Below are 15,278 nucleotides of genomic sequence, written 5' to 3'. Positions count from 1 at the left end.
AAAAACAATAAATCAATGATAAGGATTAGAAAACTAAAAACTTCATTTTGCAACTGGAAATTTGCATTCAGTATTGTCATTATTCATTATTGTTAAAAGACAATTTTATTGGATTAAGCTAGCAAAGAAAATTCCAGAATTATCAGCACCAAAGTCTTTCAGTGCTTAGTCATCAATTAATTGGTTCTTTCTAGATACAAGGGAAATAGTCTAAAGACCTATCAGAAATCTTTTATAGCCCCCATGGTTCTCGGAAATTTTGACCAGTCTCTATGAATTAAAAATCAGAAGAAAAATCAAATGGGACAGTTCTTAAGGGTGAAAAACTTGTGTCTATTTATATGAAATTTAATATTTTAAATTAAACAGATAGTTATGATAATCAAAGAGATTACCTAACTAAATTTGAGCAAATTTGAACAAACAAACAACAAAAAAATGAGATTAAAATCCAGAAGTTTAGGTACTGTAAAAACATTTTTAAAACTGCTACTTTACATGTGAGTTACACTGTTGTACTGTTTTAGAAATAATAAAATCATTCAGTGACGCTTTTCTTTGAAGAAGGGTGTTGGGTCAAGTGTGTCTGTGTGCTAGCTGGTCAGTAGTACTCTGAAAGCAAATCATAGTAAATTATCAGGTCAACTGGAGTTAATAGATTTAAGACAATTTATAGCACATAAAGAACTGTCTCTGATGGCCTTCATACCTTACCCTATGTACAAAATATTCTGGGGATTTAAAAATGAACTTTATCGTATTTGATTACAGTTACTAAACAGTTCCCTAGAGTGCCTGAAAGATGAAACACAGAACTGCAGAGTAATTTAGGTTGGAATTGACCCCAGTGGTCTTTGCTCAAAGCAGAGACAATTAGATATGGGTTGTCTGGATCTTGTCTGAGTTCTAAATATTGAAGGACAGAGATCCCACGACTTTTCTGGGTTCTCTTCCAGTGCTTATCCACCTTTGGGATTAAAAGTAATAATAACAATATTAGTAGTAAAAATAACCCTCATATCTAATTGGACTCTTCTGTGTTCTAACTTATGTATGTTTTCTCTTGCCCTATTATTGTGCACCTCTGAGAAGAATCTGGCTCCATCTTTTCTATACTGTCTGTATTGGTTTTGGCTCGGATAGAGTTAATTTTCTTCCTTGTATGGTATGGTGTTGTGTGATTTAGGATGAGAGTAATGTTGATAACATGTCAATGCTTGTACTTGTTGGAGAGCAGTGCTTACACAGAGCCAAGGACTGTTTTGCTTCTTGTGCTGCCCTGCCGGCAAGGAGGCTGGGGGTGCCCAAGAAGCTGGGAGGGGACACAGTCAGGACAGCTGACCCAAAATGTCCAAAGGGATGTCCCGCACCATGTGGTGTCCTGCTGAACAATAGAACTGAACAGGGGGGTTGGCCAGGGGTGGGATGCTGCTTGGGGACTGGATGGACATTGGTCATTAGGTAATGGGCAATTATATTGTGCTTCACTTGTTTTATATATTATTTTTATTATTATTATTACACAGCAATCTTTATCTCAGCCCATGGATTTTACATTTTTTTTTTTTCTTACTTTTTTTTTCCTCCAATTTTCTCCTCCATTCCACTGCAAGGGGAGTGAGTGAACAGCTGCATGGTGTTTAGCTGCCTACTGGGATAAACCACTATGCTCTTCCATTATAAAGATAGCAATCAGATCTCTGTGTAACTAGTCCAGGCCCCTCTGATAGCCACCCTGCTCCCTGTGTGTCAACAGCTCCCTGCAATTTAGTGTTCACAAGCTTTTTTAGAGTGCATCCCATCTTCTAGGTCTTTAAGAAAGACATTAGTAGCCCAGTATCAATCCCTGAAGGGTGCTACTTTCAGCCACCATCTGGACTTTGTACTGCTGATGACACACCTATTTGAGCCAGTAAGTTCAGGCAATCATTTTCAATTGTAATCATACTCCATTTGTAGTCATCTGGATACTGTAGGATATTGTGTCAAATGCCTTGCTACAGTGAAGTTATACACAGCATGTACTGCCCTCCTGTTGTCCGCAGTTCCAGCAATCTCATCATAGATAGCAAGTCAGGTTCATCAGGTATGGCTGGAGTTTGGTAAATCCATCCTGGCTGTTCCCAGTCACCTACTTGTCCTTTGTGTGCTTGTTATAGTAGGTATCTAACATAACATCACCCATGTTGGATCTGTTCCTTTGATCCTTACACACAAGCTCTTGACTGCACCATGTGAGGTGTTGACATCTGCAGGCTGCCTCCACCCTGATTTGAGCCTTTCCCCCACATTGAAAGAATTGAGATCACTACCTCAGCCCTTTCCCCTTCACTCTTGGTCCCAATACTTTGTAGTCATGTTTGGTATGTTCAGAATTGTCCCTAGAATCATTGGTGTCCATATGGATGAGCAGCAAGGTAATGGCCCAAAGGTCAGATGAGTCTTGTTAGTCTTTCCACTACAGCCTGAACCCAAACACCTCACAAACAAGAGATTTCACAGTCAGATCAGTAGATAGGTGCCTCTGTTCCCCACAACAGGGAATCTTAAATGATTGTCAGCTGCTGCTTCTTATTTGTGACACTTGATTCAGACTCATCTGGCTCTGGTATGTCCTCTGTTAGTTCTTGATCCTTCTCACCCATTCCCAGGTCACTGTACCTATTCTGTAGTTACAGATTTTCAGAGAAAGAGCCTTCCTTCTGCTGGCAGAAGTCACAAACCTTCAGCCTCCCCCCATCTCAGGAGCCTCTGTCCACTGCTCCTTTGAGGGTAATATCTAGATTTCCCTCCTCTTTTGCATTATTTATAGTTCTTATCTCTGCAGAGTCTCTGTGAAGATCTTGTCAATCTCCTGTACATCCTACTGACAGCACATACTGCACTCCCTGCCCAAGACCTGCACAGCAGCATCCCCCCATAGCAGTTCTGTCTGGGTTGGTGACTCTGAAGTGCCAAGGACAATTATTCCAGCTGATGCTGGAGACTGTGCTCTGTGGCGTGTTAATACCAAGGCTGCTCAGTGTCAAGCTGTCCCATACTGGCTTGAGCAGAGTTTTTGGGCCCCTTTGTGCACCTGCTGTACAGTCTGTTGTGACAGCTTCTACGTCTCTCTTGAACAGGAAAATGCTGCTTGATAATTTTCTCACTATGAAGACTTTGGCAATAACATTTTTATAAGCTAGCAGATGTTCTCCCTTCAGTCTTTTTGCTTAAAATTATTTATGCCTTTCTGAATTGTATCCATTTGTGAACTTTGAGTGCATAAGAACTTGAAATTGTTACCTTGCTAAATTTCTGTTTTATCTCAAGTGCTGGCCAGCATGGTTTAATAAATACCAATGGAGGAATGCAGTGGTAGGAAACGGCTTCCAAGAAAGAAGTAATCAGTATTCATTAGAGAATGGTTCTTTCTATAGGTGCTTGACTCCTGATGCAGAGACACGTCCAGACATAGTGGAGGTCAGCTCTCTGCTGTCTGATGTGATGATGAAATACTTGGATGTTTTATCCACCTCCCATCTCATGTTGGAGAAGAAAATGGAGCGGGAGAGGAGACGAACCCAGAGGTACTTCATGGAGGCTAATCGAAATGCAGTAACCTGTCACCGTCAGCTTTCCACTTTACCACAAGTACGTACATATACTAGGCTTTATTTTTGCTTATCACTGTGTGTCATATTTGAGAAAATAAGGTACAATAATACTGGCAGAAAATAAATCAAAATGAAAAGACCCATTATCTTAAAACATTTTTCCATGTAGACTTTTAATTTTTTAACCCGCTATTCATTCATTTTTTTTGTGGACATGCTTGTGCAGCAAAAATAACAGTAACTTAAAACCTACTGTTATTTCACTTAGGAAAATGGTCTTATTATGAACATACTTGCTGTTTTGATAGACTTTTATAATGTTCAATTAATAATTAATAAATAAATTATTAAATAATAATAAATTATTAAATAATAATTAATATTGCATATTTGTGAATAGGAAAATATACACTTAGCTAGAGTGAAACAAATGCATAACCTGTTGCATGATTCACAAACAATGGCACCTAGAAAATGGAACATATATAAACATAATTTTTAATTACAGATTGCTAGATAAAGAGCAGTGAAGCTGATAAGGTATTTGCTAGTGCTTTCTTACTGTCTGATACAGTTCAGATGAAATACTTAAAGTTCTTTTGTTTGCTTCAGGCTATGTTTTAAGCACTCTTCATGAAGGATTCAGTATTTTACATAATGAAACAATCTTGTATGTGATCCTGGAGAATTTTCTTAATTTTCTTTAAGCCTTCCTTAAAAAGGCTTTTTTTTTTTTTTTTTTTTTTTTTTTTTTTTTTTTTCCTGTGTAAATTATTGTTAAGGTAATTATAAAGTGAAGTTGTGATTTACACCACTACTCTTTTGTATCACGGTCAGAAAAAACAGATTTTTTTTTTTTATTTTTATCAGGGCTCAATAGTTTGCACTGAAGTAGTAAAAAAGTTTTTTTAGGTATGGCTGGTTCCAAACGTATTTTTTTTACATGTTTTTTGTCTTCATGTGCCTGGTTGAGTAGAAAGTTTGTAGTAATTAATGATTTTTTTTTCTGTAGTTTTTTGAACTATTGATCCAAGATAAGTATTTGTATTATACACTCTTTTTTTCTTTCAATGAAAAATTTGCCAACAACTTCCAAAAAAAAAATCAAAAAACCCACTGCGGTTTGAAAAGTAAGAGGTATGAATATGGAATAAAGATAAAAGATAAGATTTATAATGTAAAGCACTATGAACAATTATTTTCCATATTTATTGAGTTTTCTTACCCTACATGTTTGGAAACTTGTTGTATATCATTATTTTTCAAATCTTGGTTTAGTCATTCTCTTGAATAGATATGATGAAATTTGCAAAAACACCTATGGATATAAAGCTGCTTGATTTTGGATTTCAGTGCAATTATCCTGCTTTGAGAAAAGTGTTCTATCCAGATACTTGTAAGATATGATATGACTCATAACTTTACATTGCACTTAGACTGTAAATTCTTGTATAAATACTTAAAAAATACACCTATATACAAAAAGAAGAGGAAAGTTCCTCTGTGTTTTAGGATATAATGGCTAGTCTTCTCAAGAAAGGAATATTGTAATTCTACTTCCACTCCACTGCATATTTTCTTTTGTGTATTAAATGAAACAGCTAAAAACAGGACACTCTGAGAAAGATCCAGAACACTACAGAAGCTGAGAGAGTATGGCTCGCTAATGAGAAGTGGGAAACCTGGCTGTGTTCTTGCTCTAAGTAAAACAGAACAAATCAAGATAGAATTTTCCAAATTTCAGAGGAGTGCTACAGGGCTTAGAAACAAAAGGAGCCATGTTGTTTCCTTGTTTTCACTATCATAAGGAAACTTTATAAAATTAGAGGATTTATAAAAAAAAAAAAATAAAAAAGACAACATTCTGAATTAAAACATTGGGAAGAATCAAGCAACAAGCAGTTGTTCCTGAAATAAAAACTTTGTCAGGTATGGACAACCTAATTCATCTTAGTCGAGGCTCCAGCAGTTCCACAGCCAGGCAATTTGTCATTTTTCCATGGTGTTAGGCAATTCAGTGTTTCTGCCATGTTGTTCAATGCTTTGTGGAAGCCAGTTATCTTACTTTTTTTTTCTTTCTTTTTTTTTTTTTTCCCCACTTAAATGTACTTATGGCCTCCTTTTTCATCCCAGTTGTGTCACATTGTGAATGTTTCTGAAATAAAGTGCATGCTCTGTGTCCTTGCTTATGGAACTATGCAGCATAGGTCTTCTACAGCCAGAGCAAAATCTGTTTTATAAATAGTTTAAGACAAGTATGGAAACTGATAAGTAGGTAATGTGAAAGGTCAGTAAATGATGCTTAAGAAGTTCAGTTACCTTGCCTGACAAGTATAGCACAGAATCCATTCCTGAGGAAAATCCTAGCAAGAGAATCATTATGAGTTTCTTACCTGTATTTTTATTTTTCCTTGTCTTCTATAGATGTTGTTTAGGTGAGAATAGGTGCAGATGTAAGGATGAGAGATATTTAATAGAGTTAGTGTGTTTAGTTCTGAAAGGTTAAAATTTGCTGACACAACACAGAGTACAAAGGACCTAAACCAGTAGTTATAGTAGTAGTAATTATCTCACATAATGCCCTAAAATAACAGTAGTTTTAAGTAATAGTTAAAGTATCTTTTTAATATTTTCCTTTAAAGATATGAGAATAACTAAATATGAATATTATTGCTTTTTCCCCCTTTTTTTTCTTTTTTCTTCTTCTTTTTTTTTTTTTTGTTATTTATTTATTTATTTATTTCTGATATCTAGATTTGTAAAGTGTAGATATTACTTTGACTATGTACAAAAAAAATCAAAATAAGTTACTTCTAGTTCTTTGGAAATAAACATTTGAGTACGTGGCCATCAGCAATTATTAGCATATTTACTGCACATATCCTGACGTATTGTTAACTTAAAAATAATGCTTAGAAGCCCTTGATAAGTATGTTCACATATTATTTAGCATATAAACAGAGTAACTTTTTTCCTACTGCCAGATTTTTTTAGCTTAAAATACCAATATAACAAAAACAAATCAGGTAAAAACCTGCGCTTTGTATGACAAAGTATGTTTTTCTTTAGAATGTTCAGTTGCCCTCCAAAACAATATAGAATGATGAATATTGAGATCAGCTATATTAGGAATAAATTATTTACTGTGAGGGTGGTGAGGCACAGGCACTGGCACAGGCTGCCCAGAGAAGCTGTGGATGCCCAATTCCTGGAGGTGTTCAAGGCCAGGCTGGATGGGGCTTTAGGCAACCTGGTCTGGTGGGAAGTATTCCTGTCCGTGGCAGGGGGGTTGGAACAAGGTCATCCTTAAGGTCTATTCCAATCCAAACCATTCTATAATTCTAAGATTTTGAATGTGGGAGAGAAAGATGTAAATTTTACAATTTCAATCTGTCAGCTAACATATATATAACAATATAAGAATCATTTCTACCTCTTGCTACTCTTGGCAGCCGGGTAGTCTGTCGTGTCTGCCCATTTTTAACGTATTTTCAGAGTACCTTCTTTTTCTTCATTTCTGCATTTCTAGTTTGTGCATCTGGCATACATGTACTGTCACAATCCTTCTCTATAGCAGGATTTTATAAACCGTATTCTTTGGGAAGTTAAGCTTATTTTCACGTTTGTATTAGTAATGTCATTTGAATGTATATTTTATTTTACAATCCTTAGACACAAATCTATATATTCAGATAAAGTTTCCAACTGTGCTGTGCCTAGGCAATGGAAAAGTATGTACATTTTATTTTATTTTATTTTATTTTATTTTATTTTATTTTATTTTATTTTATTTTATTTTATTTTATTTTATTTTATTTTATTATTTATTTATTTTTAGGATAGTGCAATCTAGAAGAGTAGCTCTATATCTAGCTTCTGTTAGGGCTAATGGGGTGTCAGAACTCACGCCTTACCAGTGTTTGGTCTAAACTGGTCCATTTGGGTTACCATTAGTTGAGTGCTTTGTCTTAATGTTCAAACGCACAAGAATGTTTATGAGCAACATAAAAGTTTTCTCTTTGAATTTTCCTGATTTCACACTTGAATTGGTGAGTCTTCCAGCATGCTAGAAAGCATGCTACATAGACCCCCAAATTAATCATTTTACTTTTACATAGGAATTTTTGGTGCAGGTCATAGGACCTAGATCTGCAGATATCAAGGTTTTGTATCTCTAGTGGGCTTGGATGTCACTGCTAGGAACCATACTCTGATTGTTCTGCTTGATTTCAGCCTATGCTAAGAAGCCTGGCTTTATCTCTTGCAGAAGCAGATCAACTATTTATTGGGTAGAAGTAGTGAAAGAAGCAATATAATAGTTTTCAGACAGGTCAGCATCTAAACTGAAGAGCCTGGTCAGACTTGAAATGTCTGTGCAGTTTTTCCGTCTTCCATCCACAGCATGAATAATCTACTTTCATAGATTTTTAGATAATTAAAATATTTTTAGATAACTAAAATATTCTATTATATCTTTTCAAGATTGGTTTAGAAACAGCAGCAGTGTAAGTCAACTGATAAGCTGACATTTTTTTGTATGTCACTACTTTGAGGAAGACCCTAATGTAAATAACTATGATATGTTTCCTAAGAATGCCTGTAAATACAGAACATGTACTGTACAGAACATTATTGCTTCCACTCTTCTTTATCCATAAGAATCAAATTTGCTTATCTCAATCTGTTTCTTTGTTCATGGAGATGTGTGGCCAAAAGAGGAAGAGTTAAAGCTCATGGTTTACAAGTCCATACTTTTGTAGTCACCCTGCAGGCTACAATAATTCTTGCGATTAAAAGCTGGCATCGATTTCCTCATTTTTTTTTTAGAAAAGAGGACACGCTCATAGCTATGTGAAAGGCATAGAAGGACAAAATGATGTAACCATTTTTACCAAGTCATCTACCCCCACATCCAAATTCAGTTTTGCACTGTTGGCAATTTGATCCTGCTAATAAGTACATTGGTAGTTTCTAAGCATCACCACATGCATTACAAAGTAGTACTTAATTAGCAATTCAATTTTAATTCATCCATTTTTCTTGTTAACTCAGACACAGAAACAAAAATGGGAGCAATGTTCATTTTAATTTCCTTTTTCTGAGTAGCTGGATACGTCTTTTATTTGTTCAATTCAGACAATCAATGTATAAAGATTTTTCTTAAAAAAGCTATCTATGAAGGTAGTAGGTGTTTTTTTATATTGGCTGAAGCAAATAGAGTGTTTGATTATACATCACTAGAATGCAACAGGGTATTAGTGTTGCAGCAATGTGGTCCAATCATTACATTAAGTTAGAATACTCTATTTATAGGAGAAAAAAAAAAAAAAAAAAAAGTGTGATAGTTCCAGTATGTGCACCACTGCATACAATTCCCATTGCTTTGAAAATAAGTGAGGGCTCAGGAATGTCACGGAAGTTTAGCATTCCACAAGCTGTTTTTTTCATCCATCTTTCACTCTGTTGATTTTGTTCTGACAGTTCTCAGTTTTGGAATTTAAGTAGCAGGTACTGGAATTAAAATTTAAATGCCAGAAGTTACTGCTTTTAAGGGCAAACCCATAATACGTTTAATTTCACTTCAATTATTAGTATGTCAAAGTTCTTCAATATAATCACAGAAATAAGGCAAGAAGAGTTGTCAGAAATTCTTGTTTCCAAGAAATCTCTGAGCCTCAGAGCTGTGTGTCACTCCTGACTGGTATTTGACCATTCATTCATAAAAATGTTTAGCAATAGAAATGTCTCTATGTGTCTATCCCACAGTAGGGAACAGTTTGGAAACAGCAGAAGTGTAGAAACTGTCTTTACTTTCAGTGATTGAGTGTCTGAGTCAGTCTTTTATGCCTGACAAAGATAATGTGTGGAGCACTATCAGGAGTGCTGAAGCACTATCAGAAGGTAATTGGAAAACCCATAGCACAGTATAATGTGCTGTGTACTGTATCTGCAGTTTTTCTGATATTTTCTTCAGAAAATGTTGGTCTCACATTGTATGTTTGACAGAATAGACGTATTATGTATGTCTTGTTTCCAGGAAATATGCATGTGCATATATGGCATGTATACAACACCTGAAATTGTCAGATCCACTCTTAACTACTATATAATTGGTCTGAGAGCAGTAAATCCAGCATGTCTTCAGAACATTAGATTTGTAGAGCACATTCAAACTTGTTACGTAGTGTGTGAATACTTCTCTCTGCAGGATTCCAAGTAGATGCAGCAGTTAAGTCCTTCCTTTGTGCTTTGTGGTCTTAAATTCTAACCTAAATTTTATTTGTTGCACCTTAAGCTGTTTACTTTTTGTCCTCTCCACAGTGAAAATATGTGGGACTTAGTTCTTACCTCTTATACCCTCTGTCATTATTTTAATTTGGACTGAATAATCAAATTCCATCAGTCTTTGTAAGTCATGTCTTCTAAACCTCTGATTATTCTCACATCTCTCCTTTAAGTGCTCTCCACTTTTTTAAAGTGTAGTCAAAACTGGATTCAGTTACTCCAAGTGAGAATCTTATTGATACTGAGAAGAAAGATTGCACAGCTCTTAAGATGATTTTCCTCTTCTCATATCACAGTATATTTACTTTTTCATAGCAGCATGATATTGTTCAGTCATGCTCTATTTCTGATCCACCGAAGTCCCCAAACATTTTCCTGTAGAGATGCTGTCTTACTAGTCCTTCCCCAAGTCAGTATGCTTGTACAGTTGTTTGTGCTCATAGAGCTTTGTATTTTCCCTCTTTATTTTTTTCCCCAGTTTCTACAGTTTCTCAAACCTGTATTTAAAATCTGTCACTTGCATTAACACAACTTTGTGTATGGTGTGTATGCTGTAATACAACATAGATGCATATATTGCAGTCTATGCATGTTTAATAGACACTGCATCTATCCCATTATGCAAATTATCATTGGAATTCAGTGACTGTATTGAGCATTTTTGGACAAGGTCAAAAAGGATCCAGAAAAATTGTACTCATTACCCATTTTCAGTATAACAAACCCTCAAAGCAACGACCAAGTTGAGCATGATTTTTCTTGTCTGTTGTACAACCAGCTGTATTATTATGGTTTTCTCTAGCTCACACTTCCCTAGCTTTCCTGTAAGATATCATGAGAAACATTGTCAAAAGACTTACAACATTACAACAACATTGCAAATAACATATACTTCTTGTTGCTAGTGCACAAGAGTTGTTGCCCTACTACAGAAAGAAGTAAGTTAAAATATGGTGGTTTTGATCCTTTTTTTTTCTTTCCCTTAGCTCATCATGATTTACAAATTATTGTTAACAATTTGTCATTTGAGTGTGTAGTTTGGTATTGACAACATTTGATCCTTCTCCCTTTACCCTGCTTTTTATGTCATAAAATGGGAAAGCTACCTCTCTTCAGTAATTGGGCACTGCCTGTTTAGAGCACAGAAAGCATGTCCATCTGCCATGACTAGACTGCTCTAAGCGAGCTTTAGAGTCACCTTTAGAGGCTGCCATACTATGCTATGCTGTGGAAACTGCTATTGTGGCATCTTGACATAAGTCCATTGCTGAAATACAAAATGCTTTTCCCAACAGAATTTAAAGTGAAAATCCTGATGAGCCATCTTTTACAAGTTAAGTTATAGTGTTGGGAGTAGAACAAAAGATAGGGAAATAATTGAAGCAGACAATGGGATAGTCAGTGCTCAGGGATGCATGAGTAAGGGTTTTCAGACTGTACCATTCTGCTGTGTCCCAGTAAGGTCAAAATTCTCCATGAAAAAGACTGGGGAAGAACACTGTCTTAGATAAAGGCTGAATGGCCTTTAACACATGGTAAGAATAAAATGATTTAGAAATGTATTATTATTATCTCCTGACATTACCTTTGTACTAAAGGCAATAATTTGTTTAATCTGATCTGTTTATGTAATTTATCCCCTAATCTTTATTACACTTTGCTCTGGAAAAAGTAAAACTAAAACTTGAATTTATTTGTGCACAACAGCAGCAGTATGAGAGGACTTGCAACAATATAGAGAAAGATCATAAAAAACAGTCTGCTTTCAAAAATCATTGCATTAAAATGGAAGCAATAACAGGGATCAAGTATTTCTGTTCTTTCCAGAAAGGCTATAAACAAAGACAACAGCAGAGGTAGAATTTTATTTTCATTAAAGAATCCCTTGTAAAAAGGCAAAATTCGGCACTTGAATGAGACAGGTAAATAATTTATTTCCATGTTTTGATTTTCTAGGCAGTTCTTTGGTAATGCCAATCAGCATTTGGTCAGTTCAGCCTTGGCGAGTCTCTTTGGCATCCCATCACATCTCATTACATCAAGTTTGCTTGGTATTTTACTACCATCTTGATTGTTGTGCAGGTTTTGTGTTGTCCAGAAGTCACCTTCTTATTATTATGTAAGATGGAAGAGAATAAATCTCCCACAGCTTGTATATGGGATTCATACTCTCCTTGTCCAATCATTTATTTTTATGGTTTTCAGTTTCTTCATGGTCTGGCATTTTTTTTCATTTTATTTTCTTTTAAGTGCTTGTTATGAAAAGACCTTCACCACAATCAAAGATGCTTTTTATGTAAAGGCTCAAAATAATTAGGCTATATTAAGAATTTGACAAGTTTTGCTCTAAATTTAGAATCAGCAGCTGAACCTGGCACCATCTAGTTCTGAACTAACAGCTATGTGGGAACTACATGTACATTTTAATCTGTGCATGTGATAGACGAGTCACTCTTTCACGTTTTCTAATGGATGCTATATAGGGGCAGTATGTAACATTTCCTTTTTGCTCTTTGTTGTCAGAAGCATTATGAGAAGTTGAGCCTTCTTAGCAGCACCAATGGAACACCTAGTTGCAAAACTGAATTTTCAGAAAACATTTACATTCCAGATGAAAGTTTTCAGTCTGCATGTGGAAAGAATGAGGATGAGGAAAGAACTTATGAAGAAATCCTGATAGAGAACAACAGCACTTTAGAAAACTCTGAGAAAGGTATTAATTAGCAAAAGAAAAATCAGGAGTACTATTATGCTGCTCGGAGGTGGGTTAAAAGTTGTTTTGCTTTCATTTTTATGTGCAGGTATGTTCTCAGTATTAGATGATGAGCTGGATGTATTGGACAATTCAAGTAGCTCCAGCCCAAGTCATTTGAAAGAATCTCCTTTTGGTAAGATCCCTAAAAAAGCAAGGGGTATAATACTTTCTAACAGTTAAATTGTCATGTATTCTAAAATAGTTGGGTATTTTATGATTCATTGCAAGTTCACCATCTGTTGTGGGTCCTAAGTAATACAAAATTAAAATAGCTGTGCCTCTGTGGCACCCATTTCCAGGGTAATATATTTTCTATCACATTTTCTTTATGTAGCTCATCCCCGTATGTTCAAGGAATGGCTATGGAAACTGGAATATTATTGAGCAACTTGACAAAGAAGGTGATTTTAGATTTGAGCATAAGGTAACTAAAGTTGATAAGAAACAGAAGGCAGACAGCATGAGAACTGTCACCTCAGTAACAGGAATTACATGCATATGAATAAATGGAGTGCACTGTTAGAGGGTGTAAAAAAAAACTTGGTAGAGGCAAGCATTAGCTGTGCAGGTGAGTTCATTGAAAGGAACCACAGAAATGCTGAATAACTAGAATAAAATTAGGAAGTGATTATATGACAAAACACAGCAATCATTCTGCCTTTAGTTACTTGTGGCAATCAGTTAGGAAGGCATCAGCTATGTTGAGTGTTAAGTAATAGTTTTTGTATTATATTCAAATATGAAAAGGAAATTATATTCAAATATAAAAAAGAAAAAAGTTGTGACATCAGTAATCATAGAATCATAGAATATCCTGAGTTGGAAGGGACCCTTAAGGATCATCAAGTCCAACTCTTGACACCACACAGGTCTACCCAAAAGTTCAGACCATGTGACTAAGTGCACAGTCCAATCTCTTCTTAAATTCAGACAGGCTCGGTGCAGTGACCACTTCCCTGGGGAGCCTGTTCCAGTGTGCAACCACCCTCTCTGTGAAGAACCCCCGCCTGATGTCAAGCCTAAATTTCCCCTGCCTCAGCTTAACCCCGTTCCCGCAGGTCCTGTCACCGGTGTTAATGGAGAAAAGGTCTCCTGCCTCTCGACACCCCCTTACGAGGAAGTTGTAGACTGTGATGAGGTCTCCCCTCAGCCTCCTCTTCTCCAGGCTGAACAGGCCCAGTGACCTCAGCCGTTCTTCGTACGTCTTCCCCTCCAGGCCTTTCACCATCTTCGTAGCCCTCCTCTGGACACTTTCCAACAGTTTCATGTCCTTTTTATACTGTGGTGCCCAGAACTGCACACAGTACTCGAGGTGAGGCCGCACCAGCGCAGAGTAGAGCGGGACAATCACCTCCCTTGACCTACTAGCGATGCCGTGCTTGATGCACCCCAGGACATGGTTGGCCCTCCTGGCTGCCAGGGCACACTGCTGGCTCATATTCAACTTGCTGTCTACCACGACCCCCAGATCCCTCTCTTCTAGGCTGCTCTCCAGCGTCTCATCGCCCAGTCTGTACATGCATAGGCTGCCTGCTAAAATATGATCTATGGTGATCTAAGTATTAAATGGGATGGGATTCTGATCACATTAGAGGAAAATTAAAGAACATATTATACTAGAAAAAAAAAAAGCCATATTAGAACTAAAGAAATTCAAGATTTTTGTTTATACTATGAAGTTCTGACAGAAAATCTGTGGATCTTTTAAAATGGCCTTTTTAAATGTGAAGGTAATAAGATTAACAAATTTTATTGGTGCAAGGTTCCAGGCTTCAAAACCATAAGGTAATATTACTTAATCTGTTTGTAGTGCTACTCACAAGCTAGATTTCCTTCAAATTTTGTTGCAGATACGGAAAAACTTGACCGCTATTAATTGAACTGTCTAGCCGTTAGTTAAGAGCAACTAACTGATTTGATAATTCTGCTTATAATCTATTAACTTAATTTGCTATTTATAATTGGGTAGCCTGCCATTCTATAAATTGGATGACCTGTCGCAGCCAGCCTTGAGTTTCTTACCAACATTTTCTTAAAAAAATATATAAAATATTTATTTATTTCCTTTATTGCTCTTTTGTGCTAAGACAGTGACAGGATAAGGTTACCAGGTACAGAGAGGCATAGCCTGATGCTGGGAGGAGAATGCATAGGCAGAATCCCTTAAGGAACAGCAGCTGAAATATTCTGTTTTGGTGCTTATTTTGAAGAATAATACTTCATGTGTCACCCAGAAACTGAATTCTTTGTAAGCTAGTTCAGCAATGTTAAGAGACATTGGAAATCTCTGTGTGGTTTATTACTTGCCACAACCAATGTGTTACTGGTAATTATTTCCTTGTTCATTTTTCTTTATTAAGAACCAAGAACTAACGAATTATTCAACTTGGCAGAAAATACCAGAAATTACGCTTCGTTGGGTTAGAAACTGGCTGGATAGCTGGGCCCAAAGAGTCATGGTGAATGAAGTCAAATCCAGTTGGAGACTGGTCACTAGTGGCATTCCTCAGGGCTTGGTGCAGATCATCGATGATCTGAATGAGGGCATTGAGTGCACCCTCAGTAAGTTCGCAGATGACACCAAGTTAGGTGCGTGTGTCGATCTGCTCAAGGGTAGGAAGGCTCTGCAGGAGGATCTGGAT

General features: G+C 36.4%; 1 protein-coding gene across 2 annotated transcripts in view; it reads left to right on the top strand.

Annotated features, from left to right (window-relative positions):
• NEK10 (NIMA related kinase 10) overlaps positions 1–15,278 on the top strand; it is a 103,066-nt gene that overhangs the window by 54,003 nt on the left and 33,785 nt on the right. For both annotated transcript variants that reach the window (XM_084508487.1, XM_084508488.1), the window contains 3 exons: positions 3,420–3,633; positions 12,405–12,594; positions 12,683–12,769. In XM_084508487.1, coding sequence (XP_084364613.1) covers positions 3,420–3,633; positions 12,405–12,594; positions 12,683–12,769 — 491 coding nt within the window. The remainder of the gene's footprint in view (positions 1–3,419; positions 3,634–12,404; positions 12,595–12,682; positions 12,770–15,278) is intronic.

The sequence above is a fragment of the Aythya ferina genome (assembly GCF_964211825.1).
Source record: "Aythya ferina genome assembly, chromosome: 2".
NCBI lineage: Eukaryota > Metazoa > Chordata > Aves > Anseriformes > Anatidae > Aythya > Aythya ferina.
This window is presented reverse-complemented; position numbering and strand designations above follow the sequence as displayed.